The sequence below is a fragment of the Zea mays genome, chromosome 8 (genome assembly GCF_902167145.1).
Source record: "Zea mays cultivar B73 chromosome 8, Zm-B73-REFERENCE-NAM-5.0, whole genome shotgun sequence".
NCBI lineage: Eukaryota > Viridiplantae > Streptophyta > Magnoliopsida > Poales > Poaceae > Zea > Zea mays.
Genome location: NC_050103.1, coordinates 77,195,772 through 77,212,662, shown reverse-complemented (window position 1 = coordinate 77,212,662; position 16,891 = coordinate 77,195,772). Strand labels below are relative to the sequence as shown.

General features: G+C 50.2%; 2 protein-coding genes across 3 annotated transcripts; one reads left to right on the top strand and one right to left on the bottom strand.

Annotated features, from left to right (window-relative positions):
* Positions 1-244: 244 nt before the first annotated feature.
* On the bottom strand, positions 245-2,996 carry LOC103635406 (uncharacterized). Its single transcript, XM_008657862.4, has 2 exons — positions 646-2,996; positions 245-553 (listed from the first exon to the last, which is right to left on the bottom strand). The coding sequence occupies exons 1-2, from the start codon at positions 2,603-2,605 to the stop codon at positions 366-368; spliced, it is 2,148 nt and encodes a 715-aa protein (XP_008656084.1). The 5' UTR covers positions 2,606-2,996; the 3' UTR covers positions 245-365.
* Positions 2,997-5,220: 2,224 nt separating this feature from the next.
* Positions 5,221-9,091, top strand: LOC103635405 (loricrin-like). Of its 2 annotated transcripts, none has more exons than NM_001319733.1 (2): positions 5,221-5,331; positions 6,744-9,074. In NM_001319733.1, exon 2 carries the CDS (start codon positions 6,990-6,992, stop codon positions 8,874-8,876), a length of 1,887 nt encoding a protein of 628 aa, NP_001306662.1. In that variant the 5' UTR covers positions 5,221-5,331; positions 6,744-6,989; the 3' UTR covers positions 8,877-9,074. The 2 variants fall into 2 exon arrangements, with proteins under 2 accessions (NP_001306662.1, XP_008656083.1); XM_008657861.3 differs by lacking the exon at positions 5,221-5,331 and adding an exon at positions 6,522-6,638 and having other exon boundaries at positions 6,744-9,091.
* Positions 9,092-16,891: the final 7,800 nt, after the last annotated feature.

Sequence of the window (16,891 nt, the reverse complement as noted above, 5' to 3'; positions counted from 1 at the left end):
CAGTTCCTGTTAAAGATAATAAAATAAACGCACACGAAACTGCCTCTATGTCGGCCAATTCTCCTAATTGTATTAGGAACTGGCTTATGTGCTTGCGCGTGTTCTTTCCTTGGTCAACCAAAGATTTCGTGAATTTGGGTATCCTGGTTCCTGTGGTATCCTCAGGACTGGACCGTCCGGCCGGCCATTTTCGTTGCCCGACACACATAACCATTAATGTTTACTTACATCTTGAGTAGTAGTCTTCACATAATCATTTCATTCGTTTGTAATGGTCTAATGCACAAAAATGTTTATCAGAATACAACAGCGAAAATTCCTGCACTGCACCCACCGCCGGGAGCCAAAAAAAGATTCCTGCATTCTCAGGCTACTTCGGAGTCTGAAGCGTGTCCATCGCCGGAACCGCGCCGCCGTGGTGACGCGACCGCGGCAGATTTCAGGTAGCCGTCCGACTTGATCCTCTGCGTCCGCCTAATGGTCTGCGGCGGACTCACCACGCCCGTGGATTTGGACTTTTCCATCGACTTGTGCGGCGGCCCTGCACCTGCACCTGCACCACCGTGCATTTTCTTTCTAGCATCACGGAGAAGGAGCATATATAGCGAAAGGAGCAGCTAAGCTAGCTATGGACATAAGGCTTGCCTGCTAGCCTGGAGGCGACCCTGCTGCCATCCACCTTCCTGTTGCCAGCGCGGTCCGGCAGCGACCGCGTGGTGGTGGCGCCGCGGCTCGACACGGTCAGAGCCTCGGCTTCAGACAGCGCCGTGCCGCCGCTCTCGTCCCCGCACAGCGAGTTTCCGTCGCTGCTGGAGTCGGAGGCGCCCTTGCCGCCGCCGATGTGCAGGATGGCCGCCCGGCTCCTCTCCTTCTCCGCCACCCTGTACGCGAACATCTGGAACGGCACGTCGGAGACCCGCGGCGCCGCGTTCCCAGACCCGGGCTGCCACGCCGGGAACCTCCTCTGCAGGCTCGCCTCGATGTCGAGGTAGTCCACCGCCGGCACGGGCGGCGGCACCGCCGCGTCTGGCTGCTCCGCGGGGGCGGGGTTCACGTTCATGACCACGAACCGCTTCACGTAGCGGAGGACGCGGCAGACGGACGCGAACGACGGCCGCTGCGCCGGGTCCCCGTGCCAGCACCGCCTGGTCAGGCTGGTCAGGTACTTGGGCGCCTGGAACGGGAACAGCGGCCGCTCGCCGGCGCGGATGTTCTTGCTCATGTGCTCCCCCTGCAGGTGGTTGTCCTCGAACGGGACCTTCCCCGTCAGCAGCTCGAAGCAGACCATCCCGAAGCTGTACACGTCCGCCTTCTCCGTGCGCTTGGCCGCCTCCTGCTGCTCCAGCACCTCCGGCGCGTACCAGATGCAAGGGGCGCTGGTGGCGTTTGATGCTTTCGCTGACGCCCTAGGGCTGGGCCTGTGGCAGTGGCCGGCCGCGGCCGCGGCCGCCGCCGCCGCGTGCTGCCCGAACCCGGCCACCTTGACGTGCAGGTGCGCGTCGGCATGCCGCGTCCTGACGAGCACGTTGGACGGGGTCAGATCGCCGTGGTAGATGTTCCTCGAGTGCAGGTACTCCATGCCGCGCGCGATCTGCAGCATCACGTCGACGACGACAACGAGCGGGAAGGGTACCCGTCGCTTGCCGCTGTTCGCCTCCTTGACGTGGGTGGCCAGGTCCTTGGTCATGACCTGGTCCATGACCAGGAAGAACTCCTTCTTGTCCTCGTCGTGGAAGCAGTACCGGCAGTGCGCCACGTTGGGGTGCGCCACGGAGGTGAGCAGCGCGGCCTCGGCGCACGCGGCGTCGGCGTCGGCGCCGGCGCCCACGAGGTGCTTCACCGCGAAGGCCTCCCCCATCCACTGCACCTCCTTGAGGTTGCCCATGAGGCGCTTGCGGACGTGGAAGTCGCCCTGCAGGAGCACGGACGCCGGGTGCACCTGCCCGCGCGGCGCGGTCAGGAGGTCGGCCAGCCGGTGCTTGCTCCGCGGCACCGGCTCCGGCGAGCCCGGGCTCATCCGCTCCTCGAGGTACTGCGACAGGAGCCACCGGTCCTCCTTCCACGCCGCGTCCATCCTGGCGGCGAGCTCGCGCGTGGCCAGGTACCGCGCGCCGAGCCTCTGCACGAACAGCGCCGGCTCCAGCATGTCCCTGTCGTAGTCCTTGGCGAAGAGCAGCCGCCGCCGGGCGAGCTCGTCCGGGTCGGACCCCGTGACCTCCGAGACGAGCTCGACGGCCTCGAGCGCCACGGCGACGCTCCACAGCAGGCTGTGCATGTGCTGCTCGACGCAGTCGGCGCCGTGCGTGGCCGCGGCGGCGCGCCCCCACCAGCTGCCCCGCGGCTCCATGCAGTGGCGGACGTAGCCCTCGGCGTCGCGGACGGCGCGGTGGAGCTCCCGGAGCGGCGCCTCCAGGGGCTTCCACTTGGACAGGCGCTCGTTGAAGCGGAGGTGGGCGCGCACCTCGGCGGCGACGGCGGCGAAGGCCATCGCGCAGGCGTCGGCGAGGAGGCGGCATTGTCGCGGGTTGATGCGGAGATCGTCGGCGAAGGCCATGAGCGTGTGGATGCCGCCGAGGGCCTCGCCCACCTGGCGGAGCTGGTCCATGGATCCTCAATGCTCGCTCATTGTTTGGGGCCTCCCGCAGTTTCTGTGAACGAATGATGCAGAGGAAGACACGAACGAACGATTTGCTAAAAATGGAAACGGTTCCTCTGATGCCTTGTTTTTGTTTCCGCCGTGAGCAGTCGTTCTTGGAGGAAGACATGGAACATGGGTACAAGTAAACAAGAAAAGTTTTGATGAAATCCTGAATGAAGCTCTGTACTAATTAACGGGTTTGTTGGATGGCTAACCATTCCCTACGTCTAGTGTGAGGATGATTGTATTCATTGGCAGCACCAATGCAAGTACGTGTTTAGGTTATCCGGCCGGTGAGGGTTAGGCCAAAACTTAAAAAATGGGAATCCATTAATTTTAATTCAGAAATGTATCCTAATCCGATTCGATTCTTAGATTTTTTATACAAAATTCAAAGCCAATTATCGCTCTAGTCACGAAGCATCATGCTCACCAAGCACGCGTAAAATGCATGTGTATGTGCCGTGTAAGGCTACTGCTAGGAATATGGGCCAGCCTTTTCGAGTCAGCACAAGCACCGCCCAAAAATAGGAGTCTAAAGCACGACCCAGCACGAAATAATATGAGCCGGGCTAGCGCGTCCCGAAGGCGGGCCTGGTCCGGGCCTGAAATTCTAGCCCATCAAGCCCCAGAACGGCCATCACTGGTCCGGGCCTGAAATTCTAGCCCATCAAGCCCCCAGAACGGCCCGCACAGATGGGCCGAGCTTGGGAGGCATGACCCAATTAGTTTAATTTCTTTAATTTAGTAAGATACCGACTTTATATTGTTGTGATATTTGAAGTTTATGTGGTCAAATGATGCAATAGTTGTTTAATATCTTTAATTTAGTAAGCTATAGACTTTATGTGGTTGTAATATTTTGGTTTTATGTGGTCAAATATATAGGCCAGGATTAGACCAGCACGGCCCAACGAAAGCACGACGTGGTTTTAGGGCTGGTCTGGGTCAATGTTTTTGCAATTCGGACTAGCACGGCACGACTCAAAAGTTTTTTAGGCTTTACTGACTCGAATCCGTTTGGCACAAAGCACGATAATCTTGGACCGGGCTGGTCCAGCCCGGCCTGACCCAATTCCCAGCACTACGTCAGGCTACCCCCTCTGCAAACACTCTATTTTGCGATCAAACAACCTAAAACTAAGTTATTTGCCATGCATGGCGCTGGTGCCGCTGTATTTGCGCTGTGACCAGCTAGAGCTAGCAGACTAGAACGAACGTGTATATATATAGAAACTACGAGAAGAAGTGGCAATTGCATGCATGTCCGGCCAGATCGATGAACAACAACTGCTGACATAGAGAACAACGTTCGTTGTTGACGTGTGCATGAGACCAGAGACCACTGAATCCAAGCAATGCAATATACAATCAGACAGGCGGTAACACGTCGAGGCAGGATATGCTGTGTGTACCATCCCAAGATCGCTGGTTTGTGACGTGATGAGTGACACTGTTGTGCAAGCAACGAGACAGGGTAGTGATGGATAGATAGCATAGCATAGCATTATTGAGGCGATGGATGGGCGAGCTGGGGCTGCATGCGCTCAAGGATGGATGGATGGATAGAAAGATAGATTCTCCATTGTATCTGTTGTTGCTAGCCAAAGACCAAAAGGGAGGGCTAGGGCTAACGGCTAAGAAAGATAACGTAGCGGCGTCCTGTCATCGGCAACAGGCTAATAAGGAATTTGTTCGGTCAGGCACAGGCAGGAGAGAGAGAGGGGATCCAAAAGCATGCAAAAAAGGGGCGGCCATGGGAAGCTCGTTAAGCACCGCCATTCACTCGCTCCATCATCCGGTCAACACACGCGTACCTAAACGTATATATATGCTACTGGTTTACAAAAAAAAAAGATAAAATCGAATTATCAAAACAATCTTTTTTTATTCATGTAAAATACAGTTTGGAATGTCTTTTGAGCCGAAGCAAAAGCCGGCCTTTTTTTCTTTCCTCGCTACCTGTCCCTGCCTCCCTCGGCGGGACTCACTCACCGGCAGGCCACAGGCCGGCACCAACACGGCCGAAGGCGACGGGGCCCCACCGGCGCGCACACACCACGGACGGACGGTGGGCGGCGAACCGCTGCCGCCGCCCGCCGGCACGGCACACGCGCACCGCACATGCCCTGACGACCGGTCTGCGAGGACGGGCCCTGACGACCGCCGTGGGACCCACAGGCAATGTTTTTTTTTCTTTTCTTCTGAGAACCCATTTTCCTAACAGGTTCTTATTTTTCTAAAGGCTCAAAAACTGGATAGCCCTAACTGTCTCTTTTTTTTTACGTCGAAGAGTGAATTCGCGGGGCGTGGTGTAAAGGCCAGGCTGTAAGAAAAAAAAACACGGAGAATGACGTGTAATTTGCAGCCGGAAGAAAAGTCAATGGCGGGGAGAGCAGATGAGAGGCAGAGCGCAACAAAAGGCATCGTCTTTTCTCCGCGGCGCGCGTGGTGGGTGGCTGGCTGTGGCTCCAGCCCAGCGGTTTGCCGCGCCACCCCGCCCCCGCAGGCCGCAGCCGCTTTTTTATTATAAACCGCCTGCGCTGCGCCCCCTCCTCGCGTGCTCGATCTTTCCCCCCTGCGCTGCGCACACCACCACCAGACGCCCCGCCGCCGCCGCCCCCCGTCGCCCCGGCTCCCGCGCGCATCAGTCCGGCCCTCCCCGTCTCGTCTCCCCCGCTCCGCTGCCGCAGGTGAGCCACGCCTCCTCCTCGTCCCCCCCCCCCCCCCCCCCCCCCTCTCCTTCCTTCCTTGCTGTGCTGTCTGGCGCTTCCTCTCTCTCTGCCCCTTGGATTCTGTTAAATCTGTTGCTGGAGCCATGGAAACGGGTGAGGGGCCTTGGCTTTCGGGATGGTCGCGGACCGGGGTATCCACCGGCGACTCCCTGTCCCTGCCTTCCTTCGTTCCCCTTGCCGTTTCGTAGCCGCCAGCGTCGGTTGAAACCCTGCACCAGTTCCGTTCATCCCGACGACGGAACGGAAGGAAAACCACGAGCCTCTCCGTTCGCTCGCTCGTCCCTTGTCTTGCTATGTTTCCCGGTTTGGTTCTAGTTTTTAGCCAGAGAAGAGATCTAGTCCGGTGCCTGGCGCTCCGCTCCGGCTGAGGCGCTGCTGGCTCCGGGCGGATCTGTACTGTACCTGTGCCCTCCGCTGTTGGTGTGTCTCCATGCAAACTGCTGGAGGACTTTGTCCCTGTCTCCCTGGCCTCGTTGTCTGTCGCTTCCAATGCGTCCCATCTCTGCGTTTTGAAATTAGAGTTGGAGTTCAAATTGCTCTCCTTCATTCAGTTTTCTCTTCTTCTATTCCCATTGTCGACTTGTTCTTGCCTCTCCCCCCACTTAATTTATCTTCAAATTTCTCCTGCACTGCAAACACACTAGCTAGCTAGCGCCGGTATTCCTTCTCCACTGAAAAGAAGACACATGGACGAGGAGGGGGGAAAAAAGGAATTTTTTTTTACACACAGGGAAAAGATCGGTGGCGTCCTTGGTCTAGCTGATCTTGTCGGACAAAAGTGTCTGCCTATTACTCGTACTACACCACTACGCCGATGAAATTTCCTGCAATAGGCGCACACCACTGACAGACAGACGGACGGTGGAAGTGGCTGTGTGCGCGCGATAGGAAAGGAAAAACTTGTGCGCCGCAGCTGCAAGTTGTGTTGTGTAGTGCGATCTGCACAGCACCGTCTAGTCCTCTACGACTAGGAGCAATAGGCTCTCGTAGTCGCCCATCTCCTTGTGACGATGCATCGTGCAGCTGCGGCAGAGTCCTGCACTGTGGTTTGCCTTGGCGTGGTCATAGTTGCCATCATCTTTTACCAAACCTTTCTTGCCCCCCCACCCCCCCCTCCCCCCCCCCCCCCCCCCCCCCCCCTCCTTGCGTGCTCACCTTTCCTCCCTCCGTACTCACATCGTAGAGCAGATTTTGGACAGTGCAAGGATTCAGGGTCATGGTTAAACAACTGTTGTCTTTTGTGCTATATCAAGCACACAACGCATGTAAGGGTTTGTGATTTTTTTTCAAACGCTGGTTTCACATCAGACTCTCTGCCCTCTCCCTGGTCTTAATTTCTCTAATCTACTATTGCTTTTCTTAACCTGCAGGTCTATTGTCCCTTCCGGAAACTGAAGCTCAGCCCCCCAAAACCTCACCGTCCTCCTGTGGTTCTTGAAAGTGGCGAGAGATGGATCGTGACGATGTGGCTGGCTTTGTCAGCGGAGGTTGCAAACATTTCTTGCGGGAGACTTCTAATCTAATATAACCCAGCAGCACAGCACAGTAGATGACAGTAGCAGTAGTAGGGTTTTTGGTTCTTTTCGTTTCGTCTCTGGACATGTTTCTTGACTGGAATGGACAGGGCCTCCTCCTCCCTAAGCCTTGGATCTGGTGGTAACGTTGACTCCTCGAACGATCCCTGTCACCGGCAGGCAGTTCAGTGCAGATCGAGGTACTGCCGTCGGCACACTACTAGTGTATCGTCCCAGCTTCTCTGGGGACAAGACAACCCGAGGGCTGGTATGGCTGGAGTTGAAGGTCCTGGAAACCCGCTGCTCACGCTTGGTCTGGGCCGGTCACCAAGTTCCTCTGAGACGAACAGCAAGGTCAGCTCCCCCACAGCCTGCATGATGTCTCCATCTTCAGTGAAAGAGGCTGACGAGGAGTCGTCGATGGATCTTGGTCTGAGCTTTGATCTCTGTCTTGGTCATGACACTGCACATCGTCACAAGAAGCCATCGGCAGGTGCTCCGAAGTTGGACCTTCAGTTGAGCCTGTCCACCTGTTCGCCTGAATCAGCCTTGACCAATGTAAGTGCCAATGATGGCTTAGAGACAGTGGCAGATACTACTACTACTCTGGAAAAGCTAGAGCCCTGGATCTTCAGGAATTACATGGCTTCATCATCATCATATGCATATGCTTCTGAAGCAACCTACGGCCTTTCTTTGCCAAAGATACCTGAAGATGTCGTGGTCGTGCCTTCAACAACAGACGTGTCATCAGCCGTTACGGTGAGCGTGAAAAGCCCGGCTCCGAAACGGAGCAATATTAGCACGAAATGCTGCCAGTTCCCAGGGTGTGAGAAGGGAGCGAGAGGAGCCTCTGGTTACTGTATCGCCCATGGCGGCGGCAGGCGGTGCCAGAAACCTGGCTGCCAGAAGGGAGCCGAGGGGAGGACCATCTACTGCAAAGCCCACGGTGGCGGCAGGCGGTGCCAGTACCTGGGCTGCACGAAGAGCGCCGAAGGCCGCACCGACCACTGCATAGCCCACGGCGGCGGGCGGCGCTGCAGCCAGGACGGCTGCTCGCGCGCCGCGCGCGGGAGGTCCGGCCTGTGCATCAAGCACGGCGGCGGCAAGCGGTGCCAGAGGGAGAGCTGCAGGAGGAGCGCGGAGGGGCACTCGGGCCTCTGCATCTCGCACGGCGGCGGGAGGCGGTGCCAGTTCCCGGAGTGCGCCAAGGGCGCCCAGGGGAGCACGGGGCTGTGCAAGGCGCACGGCGGCGGGAAGCGCTGCACGTTCCCCGGATGCACCAGGGGAGCCGAAGGCAGCACCTGGCTCTGCAAGGCGCACGGCGGAGGGAAGCGCTGCGCCCACCAGGGCGGCGGCGGCGGCGGCGCGTGCCCCAAGAGCGTCCACGGCGGGACGCGGTACTGCGTCGCGCACGGCGGCGGGAAGCGGTGCCTGGTCGCGGGCTGTACCAGGAGCGCGCGAGGGAGGACGGAGCACTGCGTCCGCCACGGCGGCGGCAGGCGGTGCAGGGCCGAGGGCTGCGCCAAGAGCGCGCAGGGGAGCACCGACTTCTGCAAGGCTCATGGCGGAGGGAAACGCTGCGTGTGGGGCCAGGAGGGCTCGAGCCTCGGGGCCGGCGGGCCGCCGTGCGATAGGTTCGCGCGGAGCAGGGTCGGTCTCTGTGCGGGTCACGGCGCTCTGGTCGAGGACCGCTGCGTACACGGTGGCGGCTCGTTGGGCCCTGCCCCTGCTATCGGGCAGCTGACAACCGATTGTGAGCCTGCTGCTGCTGCTGCAACGAGGGGCGATGCTGATATGGCGGACGGAGACGAGGAAGCGTTCCTGACGCTGGGATGGAACGGCGACGGTGAGTCTGCTGGCGCCACGGCCCCGGCCCCGTTCATGGAGGGCAGGGTCCATGGCAGCGGGCTGCTTGCTCTGCTCAGCTGCTCTGGTAATGGCGGCGCCTCGGCGGCTTCGTCGACTGGCATGCGCACCTGGATGTGATGTTGTAGGTTCGAGTAGTGACAGTGTCTTGTCGCAATGCCTGAATCCGGCGGCATAAACGGCTGCCCCGTGTAGCAGAAATAATAAGGGGTAGCCAGCAGGGGTCATAGTGTGTTATTGCTATCGTTGGTGAAGTGTTTATCTGACTGACTGTGTGTATTGCCCGTGATTGATTGAAAGTCTGTCTTATACATTGTGAAGTGGTAGCCTTGTTTCGTTCAGTAGACGCGCGAGTACCAGGAAATGTGGGACAGGCAGCCTTGGGATTTGATGTGGACTCGCCATGGTCCATGCATCCATCACCCATGAAGTGGTCGCGTGACATGACGGACGGACGGACGCGGTGAGAGCAGTGTCCCTTCCCGGCGGCGGCGGCATACGTAGAGCTCAGCTGAGTCGCCGGATGGGATGGATCCTCCACGACATGGGTGAGGTGTCTTGTTTAAACCAAATAATGTGGTGTGGGTGAGGTGTCTTGTTTAAACCAAATAATGTGGTGTATATCAAGGAAACATGTGTCGGTAAGTAATAGGAGCTCTCACTCATGATCGTTGGACACATCGCCAGCATTTTTTGCTGCAAACGGCCAAAGTGTGGGTTTTCGATAACACTTATGAATTTTTGACCGATAAGTGGTCTGCACCAAAAACCATATAAGGTCTTGTTCAGTTATTCCTAATACACATGGATTGGATGGAATTGGAAAAAATTAAGAAGAAGTTTGACTTGTTTAGGATTCAAACTCATCCAATCCCACTCAATCCACATGGATTGAGAGCTAACCGAACAAGCCCTAATGTGGTTTATGTCAAGAAAACATGTGTTGGGTAACTAATAGGAGACTCACTCATGATCAATGGTCATATGGCCAGCATTTTTGGTCGAAAACTGGCAAAGCGTGAGTTTTTGTTAATATCGAAGGAATCTATGTTTTTTTGAAAGATTAATGGTTTCCACCAAAAACCAAATAATGTGGTTTATGTCAAGGAAACATGTGTGGGATAAGTAATAGGGGTCTCTCACACACGATCAATTGGCATATGGCCAACATTTTCTGCTGAAAACAACAAAATTGTGAGTTTCATAATATCGATGGATAAAACCTATGGATTTTTGACCGATTAACGGTCTCCACCAAAAACCAAATAATATGGTTTATGTCAAGGAAACATGTGTGGGGTAACTAATAGGAGACTCACTCATGATCAATGGTCATATGGACAACATTTTGGTCGAAAACTGGCAAAGCGTGAGTTTTCGTTAGTATCGAAGGAATCTATGTTTTTTTGAACGATTAATGGTTTCCACCAAAAACCAAATAACGTGGTTTATGTCAAGGAAACATGTGTGGGATAAGTAATAGGGGTCTCTCACACACGATCAATTGGCATATGGCCAACATTTTCTGCTGAAAAACAACAAAATTGTGAGTTTCATAATATCGATGGTTAACACCTATGGATTTGACCGATCAATGGTCTCCACCAAAAACCAAATAATATGGTTTATGTCAAGGAAACATGTGTGGGGTAACTAATAGGAGACTCACTCATGATCAATGGTCATATGGCCAGCATTTTTGGTCGAAAACTGGCAAAGCGTGAGTTTTCGTTAATATCGAAGGAAAACATCTATGCTTTTTTGACCGATTAATGGTTTCCACCAAAAACCGAAAAATGTGGCTTATGTCAAGGAAACATGTGTGGGGTAAGTAATAGGGGTCTCTCACACACGATCAATTGGCATATGGCCAACATTTTCTGCTGAAAACAACAAAATTGTGAGTTTTCATATGGTTAACACCTATGGATTTTTGACCGATCAATGGTCTCCACCAAAAACCAAATAAAGTGGTTTATGTCAAGGAAACATATGTGTGGTAGCTAATAGGAGACTCACTCACGATAAATGGGCATATGGCCAGCATTTTTGACCGAAAACAGCCAAAGCATGAGTTTTCGTTAATACCGAAGGCTAGCACCTATGGATTTTTGACCGATAAGTGGTATCCACCAAAAACCAAATAATGTTGTTTATGTAAAAGAAACATGTGTGGGGTTAGTAATAAGAGACTCCCACTTAAGATCAATGGGCATATGGCCAGCATTTTTGGCCGAAAACGGCAAAAATGTGTGTTTTCATTAATATCGAAGGCTAACACCTATGCATTTTTGACCGATAAATGGTTTTCACAAAAAACCAAATAATGTGGTTTATGTCAAGAGAACATGTGTGAGATAAGTAATAGGAGCCTCTCACACATGATAAATTGGCATATGGCAGCATTTTGGCCGAAAACAACCATAGCATGAGTTTTTGTTAATATTGATGCCTAACACCTATGAATTTTTTTACCAATATAATGGTCTCCACGAAAAATCAAATAATTTGGTTTATGTCAAGGAAACATGTGTGGGGTAATTAATAGGAGCCTCTCACTCATGATCAATGTGCATATGGCTAGCCTTTTTGGCTGCAACAACCAAAGCGTGAGTTTTCATTAATATAGAAGTCTAACACAAATGGTTAAGGAAGCGAGATACGTGGACAATGCTGTAATCGGACCGCTTTCACTCTATGAGTCGCAGCCCATTGCTCTCAAAGCGACGAGCAGCAAGGAGGCGCTACCTAGCAAGGTAGCACAAGTGGAGATTGTCGGGCTCAACAAGGACGAAATGGTGCTTATAATCAAGCGCTTCAAGACCGCCTTGAAGGGACACAAGGAGTATCCCAACAACAACAAATCAAGGGGAAAGCGCTCCAGCTTCAAGTGCGGTAAGTCTGATCATTTCATAACACAATGTCCCGAAAATGACAATGACCAGGCACAAGAAAAGAAAGGGAAGAAGGAAAGGAAGAAGAACTACAGGAAGGCAAAGGAGGCGCACATTGGAAAAGAATGGGACTCCGACTGTTCTTCATCCGACTCCGATTATGTAGGACTAGCTGCCTCGGCCTTCAACAAGTCCTCTTTCTTCCCCAACAACGCCACACATGCCTCATGGCTAGGGAGAAGAAGGTATGTACATGAGATACACCTAAGTCCACTTCTTCTAGTGATGATGAATCTTCTGATGATGAAGTAGATTATAGTGATTTATTTAAAGGACTAGATAGATCTAAGGTAGATAAAATAAATGAATTGATTGATGCTCTGAATGAAACAAATAGGCTACTAGAAAAGCAAGAAGATATTCTCTATGAGGAACATGATAAATTTATTAATGTTCAAAAATCTCTTGCTCTAGAAATTAAGAAAAATGAACTATTGTCTTCTGAGCTGTACCTGCCATGATTCTATTTCTAGTCTTAAGAATTCGAATGTTGATTTAAATACTAAGGTAGAAAAAGTTAATATGGCTAGTTCATGTGTAGAGCATGTTATCTGCAATAGGTGTAAAGATTTTGATGTTGATGCTTGCAATGAACATGTCTCTACCATTCTTAATTTAAATAATGATGTTGCAAGTCTTAATGCTCAACTTAAGACTTGTAAGGATAATTATGAGAAATTAAAATTTGCTAGGGATGCCTACACCATTGGTAGACACCCCTCTATTAAGGATGGACTTAGTTTCTAAAAGGGAACCAAGAACTTAACAAGCCAAAGGACTTCCAATCTCAACAAGTCGAAAGGGAAGGCTCCTATGGCTAGTAGCTCTCAAAAGAACCATGCCTATCTTTATGCTCATGATAAGAAAGTTACTAGTATTGCTCATCATGATAAGTGTCATAATCATGTTGTTTCACCTGTATGTCATAATGCCGCTTTTAATTTTCATGCCATGTTTGCATCAAGTTCGTCACATATTCATGGTAGGAATAGATCTAGGCGCCATCATGTTGCTTCACATGCGCCTAGGAAGGCATCAAATGGACCAACTACGCTTTATCAAACATGTGATGGTTCATTTGTACTGTTATGCAAAAATGATAAAGTAGTTGCTAGAAGTTTGGGACCTAAGTGCAAGAGAGACAACTTGTATTTGAGTTCCAAAGTCTATTGTGACTAATCTTGTAGGACCCAACAAGAGTTGGGTACCTAAAACCCAAGCTTAATTACCGTGCAGGTTTATGCATCCGGGACTCAAGTTGAATCATTGATAGCGGATGCACAAACCACATGACGGGGGAGAAGAAAATGTTCACCTCCTATGTCAAGAACAGGGATTCCCAATACACTATCATCTTTGGAGATGGGAACCAAGGCAAGGTCAAGGACTTAGGCAAAATAGCCATCACAACCAAGCATTCGATTTCAAATGTGTTTCTAGTAGAATCGCTCGGGTACAATTTGTTGTATGTAAGCCAATTATGTCATATGGGTTATAATTGCTTATTTACAAATATTGATGTATCTGTATTTAGAAGAAGCGATGGTTCATTGGCTTTTAAGGGTGTATTAGAAGGCAAGCTCTACTTAGTTGATTTCTCAAAAGAGAATGCCGATCTAGATGCATGCTTGATCGCTAAGACTAATATGGGCTGGCTCTGGCACCGTCGTCTAGCACATGTTGGGATGAAGAACCTTAATAAGCTTCTAAAGGGAGAACATGTGTTAGGACTAACCGATGTCTGTTTTGAGAAAGATAGACCTTGTGCATCGTGCTAGGTAGGGAAGCAGGTGGAAAGTACTCATCAAAGCAAGAACGTGATGACGTCATCAAGACCACTAGAACTCCTACATATGGATCTCTTTGGGCCCGTTGCTTATCTTAGCATCGAGGGAAGTAAGTATGGTCTTGTTATTATTGATGATTTTTCCCGCTTCACTTGGGTTTGCTTTTTGCAGGATAAATCTGAAACCCAAGAAACTCTAAAGCGCTTCTTAAGGAGAGCTCAAAATGAGTTTAAGCTAAAGGTGAAAATGATAAGGAGCGATAATGAATCAAAGTTCAAGAACCTTTAAGTCGAAGAATATCTTGAGGAGGAAGGCATCAAGCACGAGTTCTCCGCTCCCTATACACCACAACAAAATGGTGTAGTAGAGAGGAAGAATAGGACGCTAATTGACATGGCAAGGACAATGCTTGGAGAGTACAGGATGCCTGAGCGGTTTTGGTCGAAAGCTGTGAATACAGCTTGCCATGCCATAAACCGACTCTATCTGCATCGCCTCCTCAAGAAGACATCATACGAACTCCTAACCGGCAACAAACTCAATGTTCCCTATTTTCATGTGTTTGGGAGCAAATGCTACATCTTGGTAAAGAAAGGCAGACATTCGAAGTTTGTTCCCAAAGCGGTAGAAGGGTTTTTACTAGGTTATGACTCAAATAGAAACACATACACGGTCTTCAACAAGTCATCAAGATTAGTTGAAGTCTCTAGCGACGTTGTATTTGATGAGACTAATGGCTCTCAAAGAGAGCAAGTTGATTTTGATGATGTAGATGAGGATGAGTTCCGACGGCCGCAATACGAACAATGGAGATAGGTGATGTGCGACCACAGGAACAAAAAGAGCAAGATCAACCTTCTTCTTCTACATTGGTGCACCCCCAACTCAAGATGAGGAATAGGTATCTCAAGATGAAGGGCTGGATCAAGGGTGAGCACATGAAGAACAGGATAAGGAGGAAGAAGCACCACAAGCTCCTCCAACTCAAGTCTGGGCGACAATTCAAAGAAATCATCCAGTGGATCAGATTTTGGATGATATTAGCAAGGGAGTAACCACTCGCTCAAGTTAAGCTAATTTTTGTGAGCATTACTCGTTTGTTTCTTCTATTGAGCCTTTCAGGGTAGAAGAATCCTTGCAGGATCCGGACTGGGTGTTGGCCATGCAGGAAGAGCTCAATAACTTCAAGAGAAATAAAGTTTGGAGCCTGATGCCACGTCCAAAGCAAAATGTTGAGGGAACCAAGTGGGTGTTCCTCAACAATCTAGATGAATACGGTGTGGTGACAAGAAACAAGGCTCGAATTGTGGCAAAAGGTTATGCCCAAGTCGCAGGTTTGGATTTTGAGGAGACTTTTGCTCTTGTAGCTAGGCTAGAATCAATTCGAATATTATTGTCCTATGCTGCTCACCACTCTTTTAAGTTGTTTCAAATGGATGTGAAGAGTGCCTTCCTTAATGGACCAATCAAGGAGGAAGTGTATGTGGAACAACCCCCTGGCTTCGAGGATGACAGGTATCCCAACCACGTCTACAAGCTCTCTAAGGCGCTCTATGGACTTAAGCAAGCCCCAAGAGCATTGTATGAATGCCTTAGAGATTTTCTTATTTCTAATGCTTTCAAAGTTGGGAAAGCTGATCCTACTCTCTTTACTAAGACTTGTAATGGTGATCTTTTTGTATGCCAAATATATGTCAATGACATAATATTTAGTTCTACTAATCAAAAGTCTTGTGAGGAGTTTAGCAGGGTGATGATGCAGAAATTCGAGATGTCAATGATGGGCGAGTTGAACTACTTCCTTGGATTTCAAGTGAAGAAACTCAAGGAAGGGACCTTCATCTCCCAAACGAAGTATACTCAAGGTTTTCTCAAGAGGTTTGGGATTAAGGATGCAAAGCCCACAATGACACCGATGGGAACAGACGGACATCTGGACCTCAACAAAGGAGGTAAGTTCGTTGATCAAAAGGCATACCGGTCTATGATAGGATCTTTGCTTTATCTTTGTGCTAGTAGACCAGATATTATGCTAAGTGTATGCATGTGTGCTAAATTTCAATCCAACCCAAGGAGTGTCACCTTGTGGCCGTTAAGCGAATTCTTAGATATTTGGTTTGCCTTGCTTCAGGATCTGGTATCCAAAGGGGTCTACCTTTGACTTAATCGAATACTCAGATTCCGACTATGCCGGGTGCAAGGTCAATAGGAACCTGTCAGTTTCTGGGAAGGTCCCTGGTGTCTTGGAGCTCTAAGAAACAAACTTTCGTTGCCCTATTCACCGGTTAGGCTGAGTACGTTGTCGCATGACAGTGTTACGCACAACTGCTTTGGATGAGGCAAACCCTCCGGGACTTTAGCTACAATCTGAGCAAAGTCCCACTCCTATGTGATAATGAGAGTGCAATCCGCTTGGCGGATAATCCTACTGAACACAGCCGCACTAAGCACATAGACATCTGACATCACTTTTTGAGAGACCACAAGCAAAGGGGAGATATCGATATTTACCATATTAGCACCAAGAACCAGCTAGCCGATATCTTCACCAAGCCTTTAGATGAGAAAAGGTTTTGCAGGTTCCGTAGTGAGCTAAATATCTTAGATTCGGGTAACTTGGATTGATCTATAGCATACATGTGTTCTATGCCTTTGATCATGTTACTTTAAGCATTAATGTCTTTACTTGCTTACTTTTTGGGCGCTCAAGTTGTACAAGTCATCCCTGAACCTCACAAGTCCTTATGCAAATGATGCACATGTTTAGGGGGAGGATGTGCTACAACTTGACTCCTTTGAGACTAACTTATTTGTTGAGTACTTTTGATATAGTCTCAAAGTTGCATTGAAAGGGAAACAATGAACTTGAACAAAGAAAGGGCTTCCACTGCATTCTGGTATCAATGTATCTTGTCCCAAGTTCTTACTTGTGTTCTCGTTGCCTTTTGCTCTTATTTGACATTTTGGTGAAGCGATGGGGTTAAAGGGCCAAAAAGGTCTCCTGTTTTGGTGCTTAATGCCAAAGGGGGAGAAATTAAGACCAAAGCAACTGGATCAGCCACCCACTTGTGAATTTCAAAATTTTAAGTGTTAGAGTCTTTGTGTTTGATCAAAACCCTCTCATTGCAAAAATTGTTCTCTTATGGGGGAGAAATTCAATTATGAGAAAAAGGGGGGTTTTGGCATTTGATCAAATTTAATCTTGAAAGATCTTTTGATTTGCCAAAACAAGTGCTTTTGACATAGAGATAGGAAAAAAAATTTGTTTTGTGAAAATAAACCAAGTGGTGGCAAAAGTGATCTAAATATGCCAAATTCTTTGAAAGTCTTATTGGTCTTCAATTTGACATAAATCTGCACTCTTGAGCTCTTTTAGTTGTGTTAGTTCAAAATG

Bases quoted from the DNA above. Each gene is read 5' to 3' on its own strand.
- LOC103635406 (XM_008657862.4), bottom strand. From the start codon at position 2,605: ATGGACCAGCTCCGCCAGGTGGGCGAGGCCCTCGGCGGCATCCACACG. The intron at 554-645 runs GCAAGCCTTATG...ACGGTGGTGCAG, and splicing joins GGTCGCCTCCAGGCTAGCAG to GTGCAGGTGCAGGGCCGCCG.
- LOC103635405 (XM_008657861.3), top strand. From the start codon at position 6,990: ATGGACAGGGCCTCCTCCTCCCTAAGCCTTGGATCTGGTGGTAACGTT.